This window comes from Quercus lobata, chromosome 5, assembly GCF_001633185.2.
Source record: "Quercus lobata isolate SW786 chromosome 5, ValleyOak3.0 Primary Assembly, whole genome shotgun sequence".
Taxonomy (NCBI): Eukaryota; Viridiplantae; Streptophyta; class Magnoliopsida; order Fagales; family Fagaceae; genus Quercus; species Quercus lobata.
In genome coordinates, this window is record NC_044908.1 from 86,161,450 (window position 1) to 86,179,983 (window position 18,534).

The 18,534-nt window shown below is 32.5% G+C and overlaps 2 protein-coding genes across 2 annotated transcripts; one reads left to right on the top strand and one right to left on the bottom strand.

The window, feature by feature from the left end:
- Nucleotides 1–1,280: 1,280 nt before the first annotated feature.
- LOC115991373 (protein STRUBBELIG-RECEPTOR FAMILY 5-like) lies at nucleotides 1,281–9,963 on the top strand. The gene is made up of 15 exons (XM_031115073.1): nucleotides 1,281–1,374; nucleotides 1,902–2,034; nucleotides 2,149–2,220; nucleotides 2,323–2,388; nucleotides 3,016–3,087; nucleotides 3,162–3,233; nucleotides 3,866–3,937; nucleotides 4,008–4,073; nucleotides 4,965–5,278; nucleotides 5,768–6,042; nucleotides 6,308–6,579; nucleotides 7,586–7,706; nucleotides 8,633–8,769; nucleotides 8,863–9,019; nucleotides 9,682–9,963. The coding sequence occupies exons 1-15, from the start codon at nucleotides 1,281–1,283 to the stop codon at nucleotides 9,811–9,813; spliced, it is 2,055 nt and encodes a 684-aa protein (XP_030970933.1). The 3' UTR covers nucleotides 9,814–9,963.
- A 1,833-nt stretch (nucleotides 9,964–11,796) lies between these two features.
- On the bottom strand, nucleotides 11,797–12,250 carry LOC115991374 (MFP1 attachment factor 1-like; the record flags this gene model as incomplete). The annotated part of the gene is made up of 1 exon (XM_031115074.1): nucleotides 11,797–12,250. A coding segment is annotated over one exon (390 nt), but the record flags the coding sequence as incomplete, so codon positions are not given.
- Between the last annotated feature and the right edge of the window lie 6,284 nt (nucleotides 12,251–18,534).

The following is an 18,534-nucleotide window of genomic DNA, read 5'->3' on the forward strand; positions in this document are numbered from 1 at the left end:
GGTTATAGATTGACCCAAGTTAATTAATCCAATTATTCAAATTGATTAATTAGTCAAATTATATACATATCAGATTAAGACACAATCAATTTACCAAACTAAATTAAGTGCAACAGATGAACCCATTCAGTTCCTAATTTTCAATAGAATTTGAACATGCACTTACACTATGTTAGGCTGCAAGAATTGAGAGGGAAAAGAAGAGAAAAGAGTAAAGGAAGAGAAAGAGAAATTAATATGGAAAGAACATACTTCTCCATTCGTGTTTTGATGTAAAGTAGAAGAGACTTGGAAAGAAATGGAAAGAAAAAATTATCATAAAAGATTATCAAAACGTTCCAAGGGTATAGGAGTAATTTTATGGATTAGTTAGACATTTTCTTCCAAATTGGTGAGAGCAAAAAGTGAAAAATTGGTGGGATTCATGGAAAATCCTAAGCCAACAAAGGAAAATGTTTTCTTCCTCTTTCCTTGTCTCCCCTTCCGTCCAACCAAACAAAGTCGTAAAAAATAGAGTCCTAAATCTCACTGTAATTTGATAGTTATAACAATGAGGGAAAGAAAATTTGAAACCTGAACCTCTACCTTGAAGACACCAGAAGATACAAGTTGAAAGACAAGGCTCTTGACCCAAAGTCTCATTCTTAAAAGTTCCACCTTATAATCTATCAATTGCATATAAGGTAAAACTTAAAAAAAGGGGGGTTGTGTCATGTGTGACATTTTTCTTTTTTTTTGGGTGAACATGTGTGACATTTTTGGTAGAACATAACAATGAAAGAAGGCATAGAGACATAGAGGACTTTCTTTCGTTAGAAAAATCAGTTAAAACAAGCGCGTTAACGAAATACAGGACAAGACAAAAAAAGAAAAGAAAAGGTTAATTTGAGTTAGACATAGGAGTTCCAAAGTGTCCGGAAAACATTGAGAGTCTCTCATTCTCTCCTCACCTTTCGCTCTGAACTGTTGCTGCAATGCCACTCTCTTATTCTCGTCCATTCTTACCTGTAAATCTACTCCTCCTCTACCCTCTAATTTTAGAAACCACGACCAATCCAAGAAACCAAACCAAAAGAAGAAAGAAAAAATAAATAAATAAATAAAAACCTGCTGTTCTTTGTTCATGAATGAACTAACGCCATCATCGTTTTCGTAATATAATTCATTTTCTCTTCTGGGTTTCTTCTCTTTTTTGTTTTTTTGAAGTTGAAAGAAAAACCCATTTCTTGTTTTCTCTTTCTAGGTTCTCATTCATTGTTTTGGTGAGTGAGAAAGAAAAGATGTACCACTACCACAACAACATTGTTGCCTTTTGGCTTCTTTTACTTGGAGTCTTGACCTCTCCGGTCCACTCGAAAACCGCTTCCCCGGATGGTATGTGTTCTCGGTTTAATGTACTTTTGATCATTGTGGTGATTTCAATTGAGAAAAAAAATGATGTCTTTCTCATGTATTTTGCTTACTTTTGATTATTGAACTTTTTACAAATAGTTGGTGAGTGATTTAAATACCTTAATGGAGAACACTGGCTTTTTGAGAAAATGTGGCATGTGAAACTTGTGTCCTTGTAAGTACCTATATCAATGCATTAAAAGGTGCAATGTAAAGGACTAGGATCTTCTATGTATTTTGACAATAAGGCATCAAGTTAATGTTAAAGAGGTTTTATGCTTGTGAGTATAGTTTCTAATTTATCCATAATGAGTGTTGTAACTCAATCAATTTTGTTATATTTGCATCTGTTCTGTTTCTTGGATCCTATATACTTATGGGAGTTGCATTTATTTATTTGTATGCATCTTTACTGAGATTAAGTTTGTTTTCTCTTTGAAAGATTTTGAATTGGTAGTTATGTATCATTGAAATTGAAGATCGTGATGTTTGCTAACTGTATTTTGCAGTTTCTGCCCTTAATGTGATGTATAACAGCTTGAATTCTAATTCAAAACTAACTGGCTGGAAATCAAGTGGGGGTGACCCTTGTGGTGACTCCTGGTTAGGGATCAAATGCTCAGGCTCATCTGTAACTGAAATGTATATATCATTTTCAAATCTTTATCTGCCTAATGTTGAGAACTTACTGTTCATATTTTACAGAATGTGCTGAAATTTCTGAATCAAACCTTTTTTGTGCTAAAAAATTTGCAGAAACCTATCTAACCTTGGACTCACCGGATCAATGGGCTACCAGCTTTCAAGCTTAACATCCGTTACTCACTTGTGAGACCAGTTTTTAAAAATAGGCATCTTTTTATGTCACAATTTTCTTTTACCAGAGAAAGAACTTCACCTGAAGTCAATGCATTTGTTTGTCTAGTACAGTGATTTAAGCAAGAACAACCTAAAGGGTGAGATACCATATCAGCTCCCTCCTAATGCAGCTTACATGTAAGTCATCACGAAAAAAAACTCATATATCTTTTGTAAATTATCCTAAACTGAATTTATTTTGATGGCATTAATTTTTTGTTCACTGCACAATGATTCTTTTTTGGCACTGTAATGGTCTATGAGCATGATTTATGGTATCCTGCAGCTGTCATTTGAAATTTTACACTGTTCCTCTACATTCATTTTATTAATTGATATTCTTTTAATTACTTTCATCTTTTTATTTTGTTGTTTTTACTGAGCTTTGCAAAAGAGTGGCATAGTTAAGCAAATTTCAATCATTGGAGAAGGTTGAATTTCATCAGTACCATCAATATAGCTTAAGTTGATGGCCTGCATCACTGTTCACCTCATACAATTATTTATCCTGGTGGTTTGTGTGATGAACTTAGTGATTGCATATGGTGTTATATATGAAATTTACATATTTCTTAAGAAATTATATAGATCTTTAATACATTACGGTCCATCTGCCAAAGAAGACCTTTTTCAAGACAGTAGTCTTCGATAATTTTCTACCTTATAACTAGCTTCTTGTCATTACATTTATATTGGCCTTATCCAGATCTATTTGCATTGACCTTAAATAATTTACAGTACTGATATTGCACGTTTGATGTGCAGAGATCTTTCTCAAAATGGCTTCACTGGTGGTGTGCCCTACTCAATTTCTCAGATGGCAGACCTTCAATACCTGTAAGCAATTTTTTATTTTTTGGCATTTTTTTTTTTGGCAGTGCTGTTTCTCATTTATTTGTTGATGGGTGCAGATATCTTGGTAACAATCAGTTGAAAAACCAGTTGAGTGATATGTTTGGAAAACTTTCAAAACTGAAAGAGATGTAAGTATCACTAACATGACAGAAATTGTCTTCTTTTTTCCTTATTTGAGTGGGAATTGTAAGCTCTTGCTTGCTGTGAGCAGCTTTACATACTCATGGTCTTGCATTTAATATGAATTAAGCTGGCTTCTGGCTTTTTACAGTAAACACGAAATTGTGTATGTGCTTAAGTCTTTCTATTGATATATATATATATATATATATATATATATTTTATATAAGTAATGAGAAAATCTTATTAGAATATCAAAAAAGTGGCACCCAAGAATACAGGAAGTATAAACTAGGGACAAGAACAATCAAAAACACAAATCACAAGCATCTCTCTATTGATATATTGCAAAAATTTTATTTTACTTTCACAAGGGCCTATTCTATTTATTAAACTTCCTTACAAGATCATAAAGTCTTTCTTATGGGTTCTTTACTAGCTGAACTAGATATGTCCTCTGTATGAACATGTTGTATAACCATTTTATCAAGTTATTCATTGGCTTGATTGAGATTACAAATCTGCTATCTCACTAAATTTTGATTCTTAAAAAAAAAAAATGTAACACAGTATAAAGATATACTTTATAAATAATGATAAGGAATAATTTTTCTTATTCCTATCACGAACTGCCTTGCAGGGATCTTTCCGACAACTCACTGTCGGGCAATTTGCCTCAGAGTTTCAAATCACTCAAAAGCCTCAAAAAATTGTAAGAATAAATTCATATTAAATTTAGATCTTTAAATTTCTGTGCTGCTAAATTTCTTATCTTCATACAGGAATCTGCAAAACAATCAATTCAGTGGCTCAATTAATGCCCTTTCTAATCTTCCCCTTGATGATTTGTAAGTAGGCCTCCGGTTCATATTTTATTACTTTAACATGGTGGTTTTCATGAAAATTGTACAAAAATTAATATTCATTATTTTCATTTATTGTACTTATTTTATTTGTGGCTTAGTTTATCCTTTTATTGTACACTGTATTGAAAATATCTTCTGTCTCATCCGATAGAATATTTGTAAAGCTATTTTTTATATTCCTTGGATTTTACTCTATACAGCCTCAAATAGTAATCATTCTCTGAAAAAGTGAATAGCCAATATTTGGGGTTAAACCTATTCTAATATGATAAGGTATTTAATATGCTTGACAAATGGGTTCATAGTCATTGAAGAATTATAAAATGAGATAAATTATGTGCCATTTCCTTTTCTTAATTGAATATGGCGCTCACCATTTCTATGTGTGCATCTTTCCTTGAATAAAATGATTTAACTTAGTTATCTAGTCTAACACTGAAGTGTACTTTTATAATTCAAACTGTGCATTGAAAATGGCCTCCCCAAATCACTGTGTATAATACTGGCAAAAGAGACATTGAAAATTTAAACCAGATTGAATGTACTATCTAAAAGGGCTTGGGGCAATCATAGAAAAATTGTTGCCGTCTGAAAGCACAATGCTCTCTTTATCATCTTATTTGTCAGGGATACCATTGAGAGTTTAAAAAGTTCATTAAATTAATATAATTATAAAGTATTTTGTGTTGCATGATATATTTTAAATTTCCATCCTTAACTGCAGGAATGTTGAAAACAACAAATTTACTGGATGGATTCCAAACCAATTAAAAGAAATAAACTTAGAGTGAGTGTTCTGTTCAAATTACTCTTATTTATGGATGCAATTTTTAAGAAGTTGTTTCTCTGACTTTGTGATTATCTTTAATGAAGATCTGGAGGTAATTCCTGGTCATCTGGAGGAGCTCCTCCTCCTCCTCCTGGTACACCACGTGTTGCTAATCAACACACTACTAAAAACCATTCTGGAGGTAAGTCTGTCTTGAGTGGAGCAGCAATAGCTGGAATAGCTTTGGGTGCACTGGCAGCAATTGGGGTTCTAATTGCACTATTTTCAAGAAGAAAGTCGTCTCCTTCCTCACATTTCCTTGATGAAGAGAGATCTAACCAGAGTAGATCATTTACTCCTCTTGCATCTCAGGAATTATCCAAAAACTTGCCTACCGACATAAGCAATGACTTCAAAGGTAAATTTTCTTTGTCCTGCATTCTTTTGTAGGGAGCTTACTGGAATTGTCTTAATAATGTTGCAGACATAAATTTCTTATTAGGCCTTATAGTTTCCTCTTTGCTTATTCAGAGTTGTCCTGAAAAAAATTCTGGAACATCTGTAGCTTGATGTTTCACCTTCATTAGTAAAAAGGCTCTGGAATAGAAAGTGTATTCCATGCCTTTCCATTTAGGGTCTATGATAACCAGTGTAGATAGACTTGTCATTGACTGAGTATTACTTAGTCTATTTGTGGCTGGCATATCTCCTTTGTCTATGCGTTCTTTAGGTGGTCTTTCGATTATTTGATCAAAACTAGTGCATAGCTGGCCATTCGATGTCTATTTCATCCTTCTGTAATGTTTGATTGATACTTCTTACGATGGTTATTTTATTTTTGTTGTATGCCTGGTAAATATGGACTTCGTACTGTAATTTAACTGACTAGGTATTATACTGGCGACAGGGCATAGGTCAGTGGATTCATCTGCTTCAATTGATGTAAAGACTTTGCAAAAGTCTCCTTCAGTTGGTTTTAAGCTTCCACCTCCTGAGTTTAAGCAAACTTATAATGACAATGAGTTCGTTAACCTTCTGAATGCTAGAAAAAGCACCTCCCTTCGTGCTACATCTTACTCTTTGGCAGATTTACAACTTGCTACTGCTAATTTTGCGTCAGGCCGCCTTCTCGGAGAGGGATGTATTGGACGTGTTTATCGAGCTAAATATGCTGATGGAAAGGTATTTTCAATCTGGTTATCATATTTTGTTATCTTGTCCAATATCACTTTCCAATTACTATGATCTTCTTTGAATTCACCATTTCCAGTATCACTAATTTGTAATTTGTACTCGCTGCTGGATTATTTTGCTGGATATTATTAGTAAATGATGATATTTTGACCTATCAGCAATTGATTATTTGAGTAATCAAAATTACATACAATCTACACTCAGAAATGGGCGAGTTTCGAATTATAATATTAGATTTATACATGTTTTTCAGGTTTTAGCTGTTAAAAAGATTGACTCCTCACTTTTTCAAGGAAGGCGATCAGAAGAGTTTTCTGGAATAGTTTCAAACATTTCCAGGCTTCACCATGCAAACATAGCTGAGCTTGTTGGTTATTGTTCAGAACAGGGGCATAACATGTTAATTTATGAGTATTTCAGAAATGGTTCACTTCATGAATTCTTACACATGTCAGATGACTATAGCAAGCCACTAACTTGGAACACCAGAGTCAGAATTGCATTAGGGACAGGCCGAGCAGTTGAGTAAGTCAACATATATACTACATCTCTGATAACTTCTATTTTTTTTATTGGTTGGTAAGAGCAAACATATCATTTAGTAAAAGTAGTATCCCTTTGTTTATGTGCATGTTTCGTGTGCTCACAGATGCACACAGACACTGTATGATTTATGGTTAAGTTAGATAAATTTATGTGCTAATTGGCTGATTCATACAAGAAAGTAAGCTTCCTTTTTTCATTTCCTTTTTCCAGTCACAAACCATACATTCCAATATGACTAGTTGGTAGCCTTAATGAATTTATCTTTCTAAAGATTTAAATTCCTATACTTTAAAATTATAAACATATGACACAATGAAATTTTTTTCCCAAGTTTGCTTCATGTTACATGTTTTTGTGTATTGGCACTGTGACTGGTTTAGGTTTATGAGGGCATCAAATTCTAAGAATTGAACTAACTCAAATTCCAAACCTGAGAAGTAAAGCCAGTGACTATGGGTTTAACAAAACTGAGTTGATCTGGGTAAACATAGAAATTTCATCTGGGATACTTTGCATTAAATATGCTTAATTTGATTTAAAAAAAAATAATCTATCCTCATATATTTAATCATGTACATACAGTAAGGACATATGGTGAACGTATGTAGTTCTTGGCTCTAGGGTCAGATTGGTGTTCTTGAAAAGTTTATCAGTAGCGTGACCTTTTGTTTTCAATTTGTTACTATTTTACCAAATCACTGTTAGATACCTGTCAAAATTGACCTAAAGATTGGTTTCGGCTGATTTTTTCATGAATTGGATTAATCCAAGGCACGATCATAATTGGTGTGTGTATAGTTTATATTGAAGCTCTAATTACCATCATGGGATATCTAGTTTGTAGTATGGTTACTGCAATTTCCAGTTGGTTAATTTAGTTTTTCTATTTTGTTCCTGCTTTCAAAGCTGAATACAGTTTTTTGTTATGCCATGACTGCTTCTAATTTTATTCAATTAAATTTTTGGATGCCAATTATGTGTTCAGGTACCTCCATGAAGTCTGTTCTCCATCCTTAGTCCACAAGAACATCAAATCATCGAATATTTTGCTCGACGCTGATCTCAATCCTCATCTCTCTGACAGTGGTTTGGCAATCTTTCATCAGGTTACTATTTTTTGAACAATGTTAGGTCTTATCCTAAACATGGCTCGAATAAGATTTGCTTTACTTTGGTAGTATTAAAATTTACCAAGTATAAAAGTGAACTCACCAAATCAGCCCTCATAGTTATGCTTGCAGAAACGTGCCAGGGTGACTAGGCTTGGTAGATGAGAGTTTTGGGAAATCCAATGAGGCTGTTATCTCTGGCTTGGCTCAAAAGAACATATTAGGTCTACTGAATGGGATTAAAAATAAAGAGAAATATATGAAAAAGGAATCAGGCTAATAGTCCATTCCAATGCCCTAGATCATTCAAGATTTGAGTCCTTATAAAACTTTAGTACTTATACTGGTTTCTAATTTGATAACATAGAGCCACTTAAGTGTGAGTCACTTTGGATAAAGGTGTGTAAATTTAGAATTTCTTGTATCTATAGAAACCATTGGATTTAGCAGAGACCGTGCTTCGAATTATTGAACTTGTTTATATCAATGTGAAAATTTTTAAATATGTAATGTTTCCTCTTGTCACCCAGTTTCCATGGATGGCCAGTAAAAGCCTTTTTTTTTTGGGTCATATTTTTTATTCATGTGCTGATTTATAGTTAGGTTTAGGTGTAGGTAGAGTTCATAAAGGTCCAAGTGTGGCTATGATGCACAATGTGAAATTGTCAATTAATTGATATTTTTTCCTGCTTTATGTTACTATGTTGTGTTGTGTGCTTTTCCAAGTTGCCAATATGCTTTAGATGTTCTTTTACACCAAAATAAAATTGAAGTCATTATTAGATGAAAAAATGCACCATTGTGCCTCTAGGGCTGACTGTTTTTTGTCTCAAGATAGCTGCCTCTTGATTTCTCAGAGCAAGAACTACTTTTTATTAATTTTACATATTTTTTTTATTTATAAAGAATATTTTTTTGTTCAGCGTACTAGTCAAAACCTTGGGGTAGGATATAATGCTCCAGAGTGCACAAAACCTTCAGCCTATACAATGAAAAGTGATGTTTACAGTTTTGGAGTGGTCATGTTGGAATTATTAACAGGGCGAATGCCTTTGGACAGGTATGTTACATTGTTCACTTAATTATTTCATTCACTAAGCTGATTTATGCAATTCCCTTCTCTGAAATAGGCTTATTTCATTCTTCTTTTCAGTGCAAAACCAAAATTCGAACAATGCCTTGTACGATGGGCCACACCACAGCTCCATGACATAGATGCATTGGCGAGAATGGTTGATCCTGCCCTGCGTGGATTGTACCCTCCCAAGTCACTCTCTCGATTTGCTGATATTATTGCCCTCTGTGTTCAGGTGAGATTCACCCCCTTTCCACTCTCTACGGAAATCCTTCATCAAGAAAGCATATGAGACATATATAATTATTTGAGTAATGTTAGAGAAAACATTTTTCTCAATTGTTGATATGACTTATTGCAATTTTGATCAACATCACTTTCACCTCGGTTCACCCGTGACACCACTTTTATTATGTACCAATCACAATAAACCATATTAGCAATTATGAAAAATGTTGAGTCCCTGACTTATTGTAATTTTTCTTTCCTAAAAGTTTCTCAATGAAATAAAATTTGAACACTAAGAACTAAGATGAAACTCTTAAACATGCACGCAAGCACACGCACACACAAATACTGATTAAAGCCACTATTAGATGACAACCTGTAGGACATAGCCTGGCTCAACTTTTGGCTATCTTAATTTTTGGTCTTAATTAGTAGGCAATGTGCAATAACGGTTCCACACCAAGTGTTATTTCAATTTTCACTAAGATGACCTATGTGTTGAGTTATGTTAAAAAATAACAAAGGGTAATGTTTCATGAGCATTTCACAAACTATGCTAAGATGTTGCCTCCTGTTTTTGCTTTTTGGGATTTGAACATTATGCTTCTTGTTTCATAATCATTTTATCTTCCAATGTTGTAACAATTTCCACTTTCAATTTTGTATTAGTCCGAGCCCGAATTTCGACCTCCTATGTCAGAGGTGGTGCAAGCATTGGTGCGGTTAGTCCAACGGACAAGTATGAACTTGAGAGATGAGCTTGGGGCATCTCGTGGGAGAGATGACTTTGAGTATTTGTGATTCAAAATATTGTATATACATGTGTGAGATAGATTCAAGGGAAGGAGAGTCATGTTCTTTTTGTTTTTTTTTTTTTTCATGGATTTTTCTGTTAGTATATATACATTTTTTTAGAACTCTTAGAAACTTTAGTTGTTATAATTTTGAAGTTTGTTTCTTTTTTAAGAAAGCAGAATGAGCTGCTTGAGAAAGAATTGTATCTGTCGAAGGCTGGTACAAGCTGCTTCTTAAGTGAAGTTAAAATGAGGGACAAGTCCAAAATTTGGGACATTTTTGAAATTGAAAGAGTTTTACATTTTTGAAGCCATAATCCAATTTCTTTTCATTTGTGTTTTTCTTATTTTTGGAAATTAAAAGAGTTTTAATCTGTGTTTTAAAATAACCTTGAGCCCCAATAAAGGTTATTTTAAATGCTTATTAGATGTCAATTTTCCTTGAGATGTTCTATTACACATCCAGATACTAGCATAGATATTCAGGAAAGAAAAGAAAAATTATAGATGAAGTACATGGAGATTAGTGTTTGTGTGTGTGTGTGGAAGAAAAATTGGGGTCACTCTAAAGTATAAGCCATGGTATTGTGTAGATAGTTTCAGTGGCCTTTAAAGTTAAAAGCGAGGTTGGCATTTTGACATTCTGCAGTTTCTGGTAAATTATTTACTGAAAGGTGAGATAAATATATATATTTATATATATATATATAAAATAAAATAAAAAAAACTTATTATCAAAATTCTAGTTTATTTGTATATTGGTAAACGGTGAGACAAACGGTGGATTTTTATGTTTATTTTTGGATAGGAAAGATAGAAAGTGGACTTAAGAAAAAGAGATGGTGCCAAATGGACTCTTATTAATGTTTTTATTTATAAGTACTTAAAACATCTATTTCATATTCTAGTCATACTTATTTAAGAAGTTGAAAACAAAAGGACCCAATTAATTTCAGGAGAGAGTCTCTCTCTTAGTGGGCAATGCCTAGTCTTACAGGATTTTCTAGGCCTCTAAATGAGGGCCAAATCCAGCAGAACAACTTCCATCTGGCCTTTGTAAAATAGATATGGGCTTGGGCCCTCAAAAGGAGACATCTCTTAAATTTCTAAAAAAAAACCAACTAGGGATGAGTTTTGTAGGAGCTTATTTCCTTCAACTTATTTAGTTTTTAGTTTATTTTTAGTATTATTCATGGATCTCGTTGTACTATTCAGTTAACTTATAACTTTTTTTTTTTTTTTTACGAAAAGCACATTTTCGTCCCTACATTTTCACACGATTCTCACTTTGGTCCCTATATTTTATTTTTACCACTTTTAGGGTCCGTTTGGATACAGCTGAAAATTGAAACTAAAAACTGAAAAACACTGTAGCAAAATAATTTTTAAATGTGTGAATAGTATCGTGTGACACATTTTTAATGAAAAAGTTGCTGAAAAGTGAAATTTGTGGGTCCGTGAATAGTACACGATGTGCTGTGATTGGCTGAAACAAATTGGAAAAGTCAAAATTTGCGGTTACTGTTCATTGAACAGTACATGCACAGTAACCGCAGCACTCAAAAAGTAGAATAACGCGTGAAAAAAAGAAAAAAAATGGAAAACGCAGACGCTGAGACGCAAACGCCCTATCCAAACGCCCTCTTAGTCCCTATTTAGAAAAACGCCTTCTGTTTTACTCCTCTCCGTCAATGCCGTTAGGGTACTGACCTATGTGGCAAACAGAATTATTAAAATAATAATAAAAAAATTTATTTTGTCATTAAAAAATGTTAAGTCAGCATTTAAATTAAAAAAAATAATTTATTAATTTTAACTAAATAAAAAAAAAAAACAAAAAAAAATCACATTAATTGAGATCGAAGTGTGTCTTGAACAAGAACATTAAGAACACAAACTCAGATCTAAAAATACAAAATTAAAATTCAAAAATCACCAACCTAGAAAATAACAACAAAAAATTAACCAATAGCATTTTCTTACCCTTTCTTGTCAACCAAACACAAATACACAGTTATCCTAGCGTACCAGAAAAGCTAAATCCTAGAGAGAGATTAAGATTCAGTGACGGTAGGAGAGTTATCCTCACTGGCAGTGGTGGCGGAAGCAGCCTCGAGAGATGGAGTCTGCGGCGCAGTTCCAGCGTCGACTACAGAAGAAGCAGCGGCGAAGGAGGCACGAGTCTTAACAGTGTTGAGCATTTTGCGGCTGATCTCGTGAGAGTAAACCTGGAGGATCTCGATGCCGTTGTCCTCGGCAGAGGCGGATGTGGCGGCGGTGGAGAAAGCCTCAATCTCGATGAGGCGCGCGGCGAAGGAGGCCTCGTCGCTCGGCAAGGTGCCGTAGCACTTGGAGAGAATGGACTGCCTGGAGAGCGTCTTGACGAGGCACGCCACCACGGCGTCGCACGTGCGCTGCGTCGGCGGTGATATGCTAAACACTAAGGTGTTGGTATTTGAGAGAGAAAGAGAGAGACATGGATCTGAAAAGAAAGAAGAAAAAAAAAGATACAAACAGAAGGCTAGTTTTATTTTAATTTTTTGGGTTTGTGCTGGTTTTATTTTAATTTTTTGGGTTTGTATTTTGTGTTTGTTTTCATGTTTAATTCCTTGTTCAAGTTTAATTTGATGTTCTTATTTTTTGGGTTTGTGATTTTTGGATTTTAATTTTGTGTTTTTAGATCTGAGTTTGTGTTCTTATTGTTCTTGCTCAAGACACACTTCAATCTCAATTAATGTAATTTTTTTTTGTTTTTTAATTTTTTATTTAATTAAAATTAATAAATTATTTTTTTAAATTTAAATGCTGACTTGGCATTTTTTAATTACAAAATAAATTTTTTTATTATTATTTTAATAATTCCGTTTGCCATAAAGGTCAGTGCCCTAACAGCACTGACGGAAAGGACTAAAACAGAAGGCATTTTTCTAAATAGGGACTAAAAGCGGTAAAAATAAAATATAGGGACCAAAGTGGGAATCGTGTAAAAATGTAGGGATGAAAATGTGCTTTTCACCTTTTTTTTTTATATACTTTTAGGCTTCCAGTAAAAAATGTTCAATTTCAATTAAATAAGTTGTTCCAACGACCCTAGATCTACAACAACATACAGCACACATAATAATATGGTAGTAGAAATCCCTTTATTCCCCAACTACCTCTTGGCCCAATTTTGAACCCCAACTACATGATATCACTATCTGGGCTTTGAGTAGTGTCGTTTACCATGCAAAAGTCCTGGACAGTGTTATATATTTTTTAAGAACAATTAAATGCAGTGCAAATTGAATGTTTGTTTTAAATTGAAAATACTAGTGTAAATGTAATACTACAACTAAAGTACTATACGTAGATGTCAGTTTGGCATGTATAAACTTTGCTCAGGATATTGGCATTAATTTTCTAAACTCTGAAGGTTGCTGTCTCGTGTGATTGAAGACTCGCAGATAGCCATTAAAGCTTTTTAGTTTCATCTCTTTTTCTCATCTAAGACAGTAGTGACAATTCAGTAGCTCATGATCTAGCTAAAATGGCAAAAGGTTTTGTTGGAACCTCAGTTTTGGTAGAACGTGATATCTCTTCTTTTGTAATCCATGATTGAGTTTTGATTCAATAAAATTCAGTCTTGTTTCTCCAAAAAAAAAAAAAAAAAAAAAGAAGCTTTTTAGGTTCATCTCTTTTTCTCATCTAAGACAGTAGTGACAATTCAGTAGCTCATGATCTAGCTAAAATGGCAAAAGGTTTGTTGGAACCTCAGTTTTGGTAGAACGTGATATCTCCTCTTTTGTAATCCATGATTGAGTTTTGATTCAATAAAATTCAGTCTTGTTTCTCCAAAAAAAAAAAGCTTTTTAGGTTCATCTCTTTTTCTCATCTAAGACAGTAGTGACAATTCAGTAGCTCATGATCTAGCTAAAATGGCAAAAGGTTTGCTGGAACCTCAGTTTTGGTAGAACGTGATATCTCTTCTTTTGTAATCCTTGGTTGAGTTTTGATTCAATAAAATTCAGTCTTGTTTCTCCCAAAAAAAAAAAAAAAAAAAAGAAGCTTTTTAGGTTCATCTCTTTTTCTCATCTAAGACAGTATTGACAATTCAGTAGCTCATGATCTAGCTAAAAAGGCAAAAAGGTTTGTTGGAACCTCAGTTTTGGTAGAATGTGATGTCTCTTCTTTTGTAATCCATGATTGAGATTTGATTCAATAAAACTCAGTCTTGTTTATCAGAAAAGAAAAAAAAAAGATTTTTAGGTTAATCTCTTTTTCTCATCTAAGACAGTATTGACAATTCAGTAGTTCATGATCTAGCTAAATAGCTCATGATCTAGCTAAAAAGGCAAAAAGGTTTGTTGGAACCTCAGTTTTGGTAGAATGTGATATCTATCCTTTTGCACTCCATAATAGAGCTTTGATTCAATAAAATTTGTCCTTTTCTTATTTTAAAAATATATATATATAAAAAAAAAAAAAACCAACCTTAGTTTTATATGATTTTTTCATAAATTTATGCTTAAAAAGCATTTACATCATGAAAATATTTCTATCTATACTTACTTTTCATAATATCTTATATCAGATTATCTATTTTATAATATATTTGATTAAATATCAAAAAATTTAATTTTTTTAATTGTTTCTCTTTTTTTATATATAACTACTATCATTTACTTTTTTTTTCTTCATATCCGAAATATATAAAAAAACAATAAAAATCTAGATGCAAAATAAATAACAGTTGTATTAATTTACACATGTAACAACTTTATGAATTTAAATATTTTAAACTTGACTAAACGTGGGTGATTTTAAAATATAAATATATAAAATTGAGATTTTTTATTTATTTATTTTACTTTGTCTCGTTGCAAATCCGGAATAAGTTATTTTACAACGTGTTTTCCTTTCATTACATTTATTTTTTCGGTAAATAGATATTATTTTATTAGAAAAACAACAAGAACATCAAATCAAAGGGAACGTGCCCATCAATTCATAGCAGGATATTGTCGATAGGCTGGGGTCCTCAAGTACTACAAAAAGATGATTACCATTTAAGAAAAAATAAATGATGTGTCCGTTCACGATATTTTAAAAATATTTTGTTATTATTGATTTAAATTAAAATTTTCTTCTGAATTTTCTTTTTATTTTCTTACTAATAGAATATGTAACTATTTATATTTTCAAAAAAAAAAATGTAACTATTTATCAGTGCTTTTTAGAGAAACTTCCAACCAATGTCGTCCTACAATTTATCACGTATTTTAGAGGTACTTCAATTTATAATATTTGTTTTTAATGATAATTTTTTATTATTATATTAAGACGTCAATCAATTTTGTACATAAGCGAAGATTAAACTCTAAATTTCTTATTCAACTATTAAAAATTTTATCAATTAAATTTTATCAATTAAATTAACTGAAATTTACATAATATTTTTTTTATAATAAAGTTAGGTTGAAATTATTGGTTTCGTAATACGTGCTTGGAAATGTTTGAGTTAGGTCCAAATTATTGGTCTCGGAAAACGTGCTTGGAAATGCGTGAAATATGCTCACGTATGGTATTTAATTTCCTTACCAAGTTTCATTACAAGCTAAAATAAAAAATAATAAAAAGTTGCTACCTTGCCCTCAAAAATAATTCTGGAGTGCTCGAGATTTGGGCGACTTTCCAATTAATAATAGAATTTCGAGTAATGGATCATTTTTTAAATTATTTTTGTGAGTAATACTACATACATAAATTATTTTATAATATTTTTACAAAATGTTGATGTGGTCAATCAATTATTGGTTTTCATTTAAACTCAGCATTAATATCACTTTTTCATTTACCAATAATCACTCACTATATTAACAATTTGTAAAAAAATTTGTAAAATAATTTGTATCTCTAACATTATTTTATTTTTTTATTTTTATTTTTTTAAAGAATGGAGCACTTTCCAAATTAGACCATTTATTTTTTGTTTGGGGTTGAGATGTGTATTAACGGTGGGATTCAATTACTTCTATTAAAATTTCTTATGCTCAAATAAGAAATTTTAGGTTTAATTTCGGCTTATACAAAAAATTAATTAGTGTTTTAAGCTAAAGATAAAAAAGACAATAATAAAAAACAGATGTCATATATGTTGAAACTCTCTATTAAAGAAAAAAATGTGTATTAATGTCATATATCTTGAAAATTAATATTATGTTCTTAATATGCATTTAAAATTTTATATCAATTAGATATTATTTTCTATTTGATCTCCAAACTATTTTTTTATGGGTAATGCTAACGGGTGTCCTTAGGGAAATGGATAATAATTTATTTTGAGAAAGTTTTGACACCACTTTTATAAGAAATAGAAAAAGCTGTCAAAACATTAATTGTTTTTTTTTTTTCCCTTTTCTCATAAAAAATTTCTTTAAATAGATTATTAACCATTACCTTAAGGGTATCCGTTAGCATTTCTCATTTCTCATAAAGAGAATAGTAATTTTTTATAGTTAGTTACTTCCAAAAAGAAAAAACAAATGAAACTTGATAGCATTGAAATCAATAATTAAAGTTCCAACAAGATCAAGAATCCATTTCCTTGGTAAATAAATAAACTAGTTATTATTTTTTATTTAGTTTCTACAAAAAAAAAAAAAAAAGAGGAGAAAAAAAAAAACTTGCATTATTGAAACAATTAAGTGAATTGGTTGACCGGACGATTGAACTTCGTTAACCAGTCATGCTTGTGCAGTGGAGGAGCACCAAGGTGACTCAGTAAACTGTCTTAATCATCTTTCCATCTCATGTTTGTTGTTACAGTTCAGAAATCAATTTTTTTTTAAGAGAATATTATTTCATTTAATTTCTAACCAAAAAATATCTATTATTTAAAAAAAAAAATTAAGTGTAAATTAAGTCAATTATCAATTGTGTTTATTAACTTTTCAAAAAGAACCTTATTTTTTGTCCAAATAAAATTTTATATTTTGGGATATCCTAAGAATCAACCATATGCAAACGAAAGAATATATTATATTAAATTAACATAAAAGTGTTTTTAGTTTTCAACTTTTAGGGACCTTATTTCTATATAATTCTCCCTTCCCCCCTAGCTATATTAATCTATTTATATTGATCCATTTTTTAAACTTTTTATTTATATCTATCTCTACATTCATATATATATACAAAACTCAGAGAAAGTTCAATTAAATTTTCAAATTAGAATCCAATTTTACGCCATGTATTTAAATTTATGTGAGGACCACACCATAATTATCCTTTCTAAATTAGATGTCTAATTTTATGTCACCTGTCCAATTTAACTTTTATTAATGATAAGGGTATTTTTGGCCTATGAGAATTCCTTTGGCTCTTTGGCCTGCTGAGACAAAACACTTCGATTAAGGTTCGTTGGGAGGATGGCTCACCTAATCTCTATAAAACTAGAAGACTTGTCAAGACGGCTATCTCATATAATCCCCCTAGGTAGGGTTGTCCATAGGTCGGTTCGGGTCGAGTTTGTGCCTAACCCAGAACAGATCGACCGGAATCGGGTGGCAAAAAAATGCACCCACCGCCGACCATTGAAATAATCGGATTGGGCGGATCAGACCATCAACAAGCAGCGGGTAGGCCGGTCGGGGTTGAAAATCCAGAAAACGATAAAAAATGGCATGAAAACAACGAAAATCCGGCGTGAAAATGGCCAAAATCCGGCCAAAATCTTTGAGGTTGCAAGCACCATACCCTTCCTAGGACCCATTGAGTAGCACTTAGACCCGTCAAGTAGCACGCACTTGAGCCCAATGTGTAAGCTCGACAGTGAATCCATTTGGGTGCCAATAGATGATTTGCATACTAATGGTTGAGTATGCTGGGTCCTAAAAACTTTTACGTGTTCTTCACTCATGTATCCCTATATGGAAATAACTTCCACACCACGTCTAAAGACCTTACTACGCGTTCATATCTTCCTCATATGGGAAGAGAAGCCTTGAGATCCTAGGGCCTTAACTCCAAATCTTATCTGCAAGGAAAGTTCCTACATTAATGGGATCTTAGTCAGCTCTACACCACTATATAAGCACCAAACCTCCTCTTCCTTAAAGTATGTGAAATCCTCATATGGGAAGAGAAGCCCTAAGATCCCGAAGCCTTAGCTCCAAATCTTATCCACAAGGAAAGTTCCTACATTAATGGGATCCTAGTTAGCTCTACACCACTATATAAGCACCAAGCCTCCTCTTCCTTAAGGTATGTGAAATTTCCTAACTCTCACACTATTGAGTTTTTGGAGATTCTTTTATTACTGACTTAACTTTTGGAGGGTTTTTGGCTGGCACCCCACCTGTGCTCTCTGTTGGTTTTTTATTCTCTTATTCCTCAAGTACCTTAATTGGAGCTCATGTGGACAATCAACTCATTGACGATTTTGTGCATCATCAATTAACTTGTGCAAAAGACTTTTCTCATAGCTTAGAAAACCTCCAACCAATTATTGTGAAGAAATGAATACCCATGTGTTTTTTTTTTTAAAGGCATGGTCCTAGCTAGAAGGGAGACTCATAACTAAGTAATGTTGTGCTTATAATGTTGTGGTTGACATCGAATAAGGTAGTGAGATGGGTTTATAATACTACTTCTAACTGAGGTACATAAAGTCATAAAGTTTTACTCAATTTCTTAGAAGTAGCATTATTTAGTCATTTCTCAAGCTCACCAAGAAACGATGATTCAC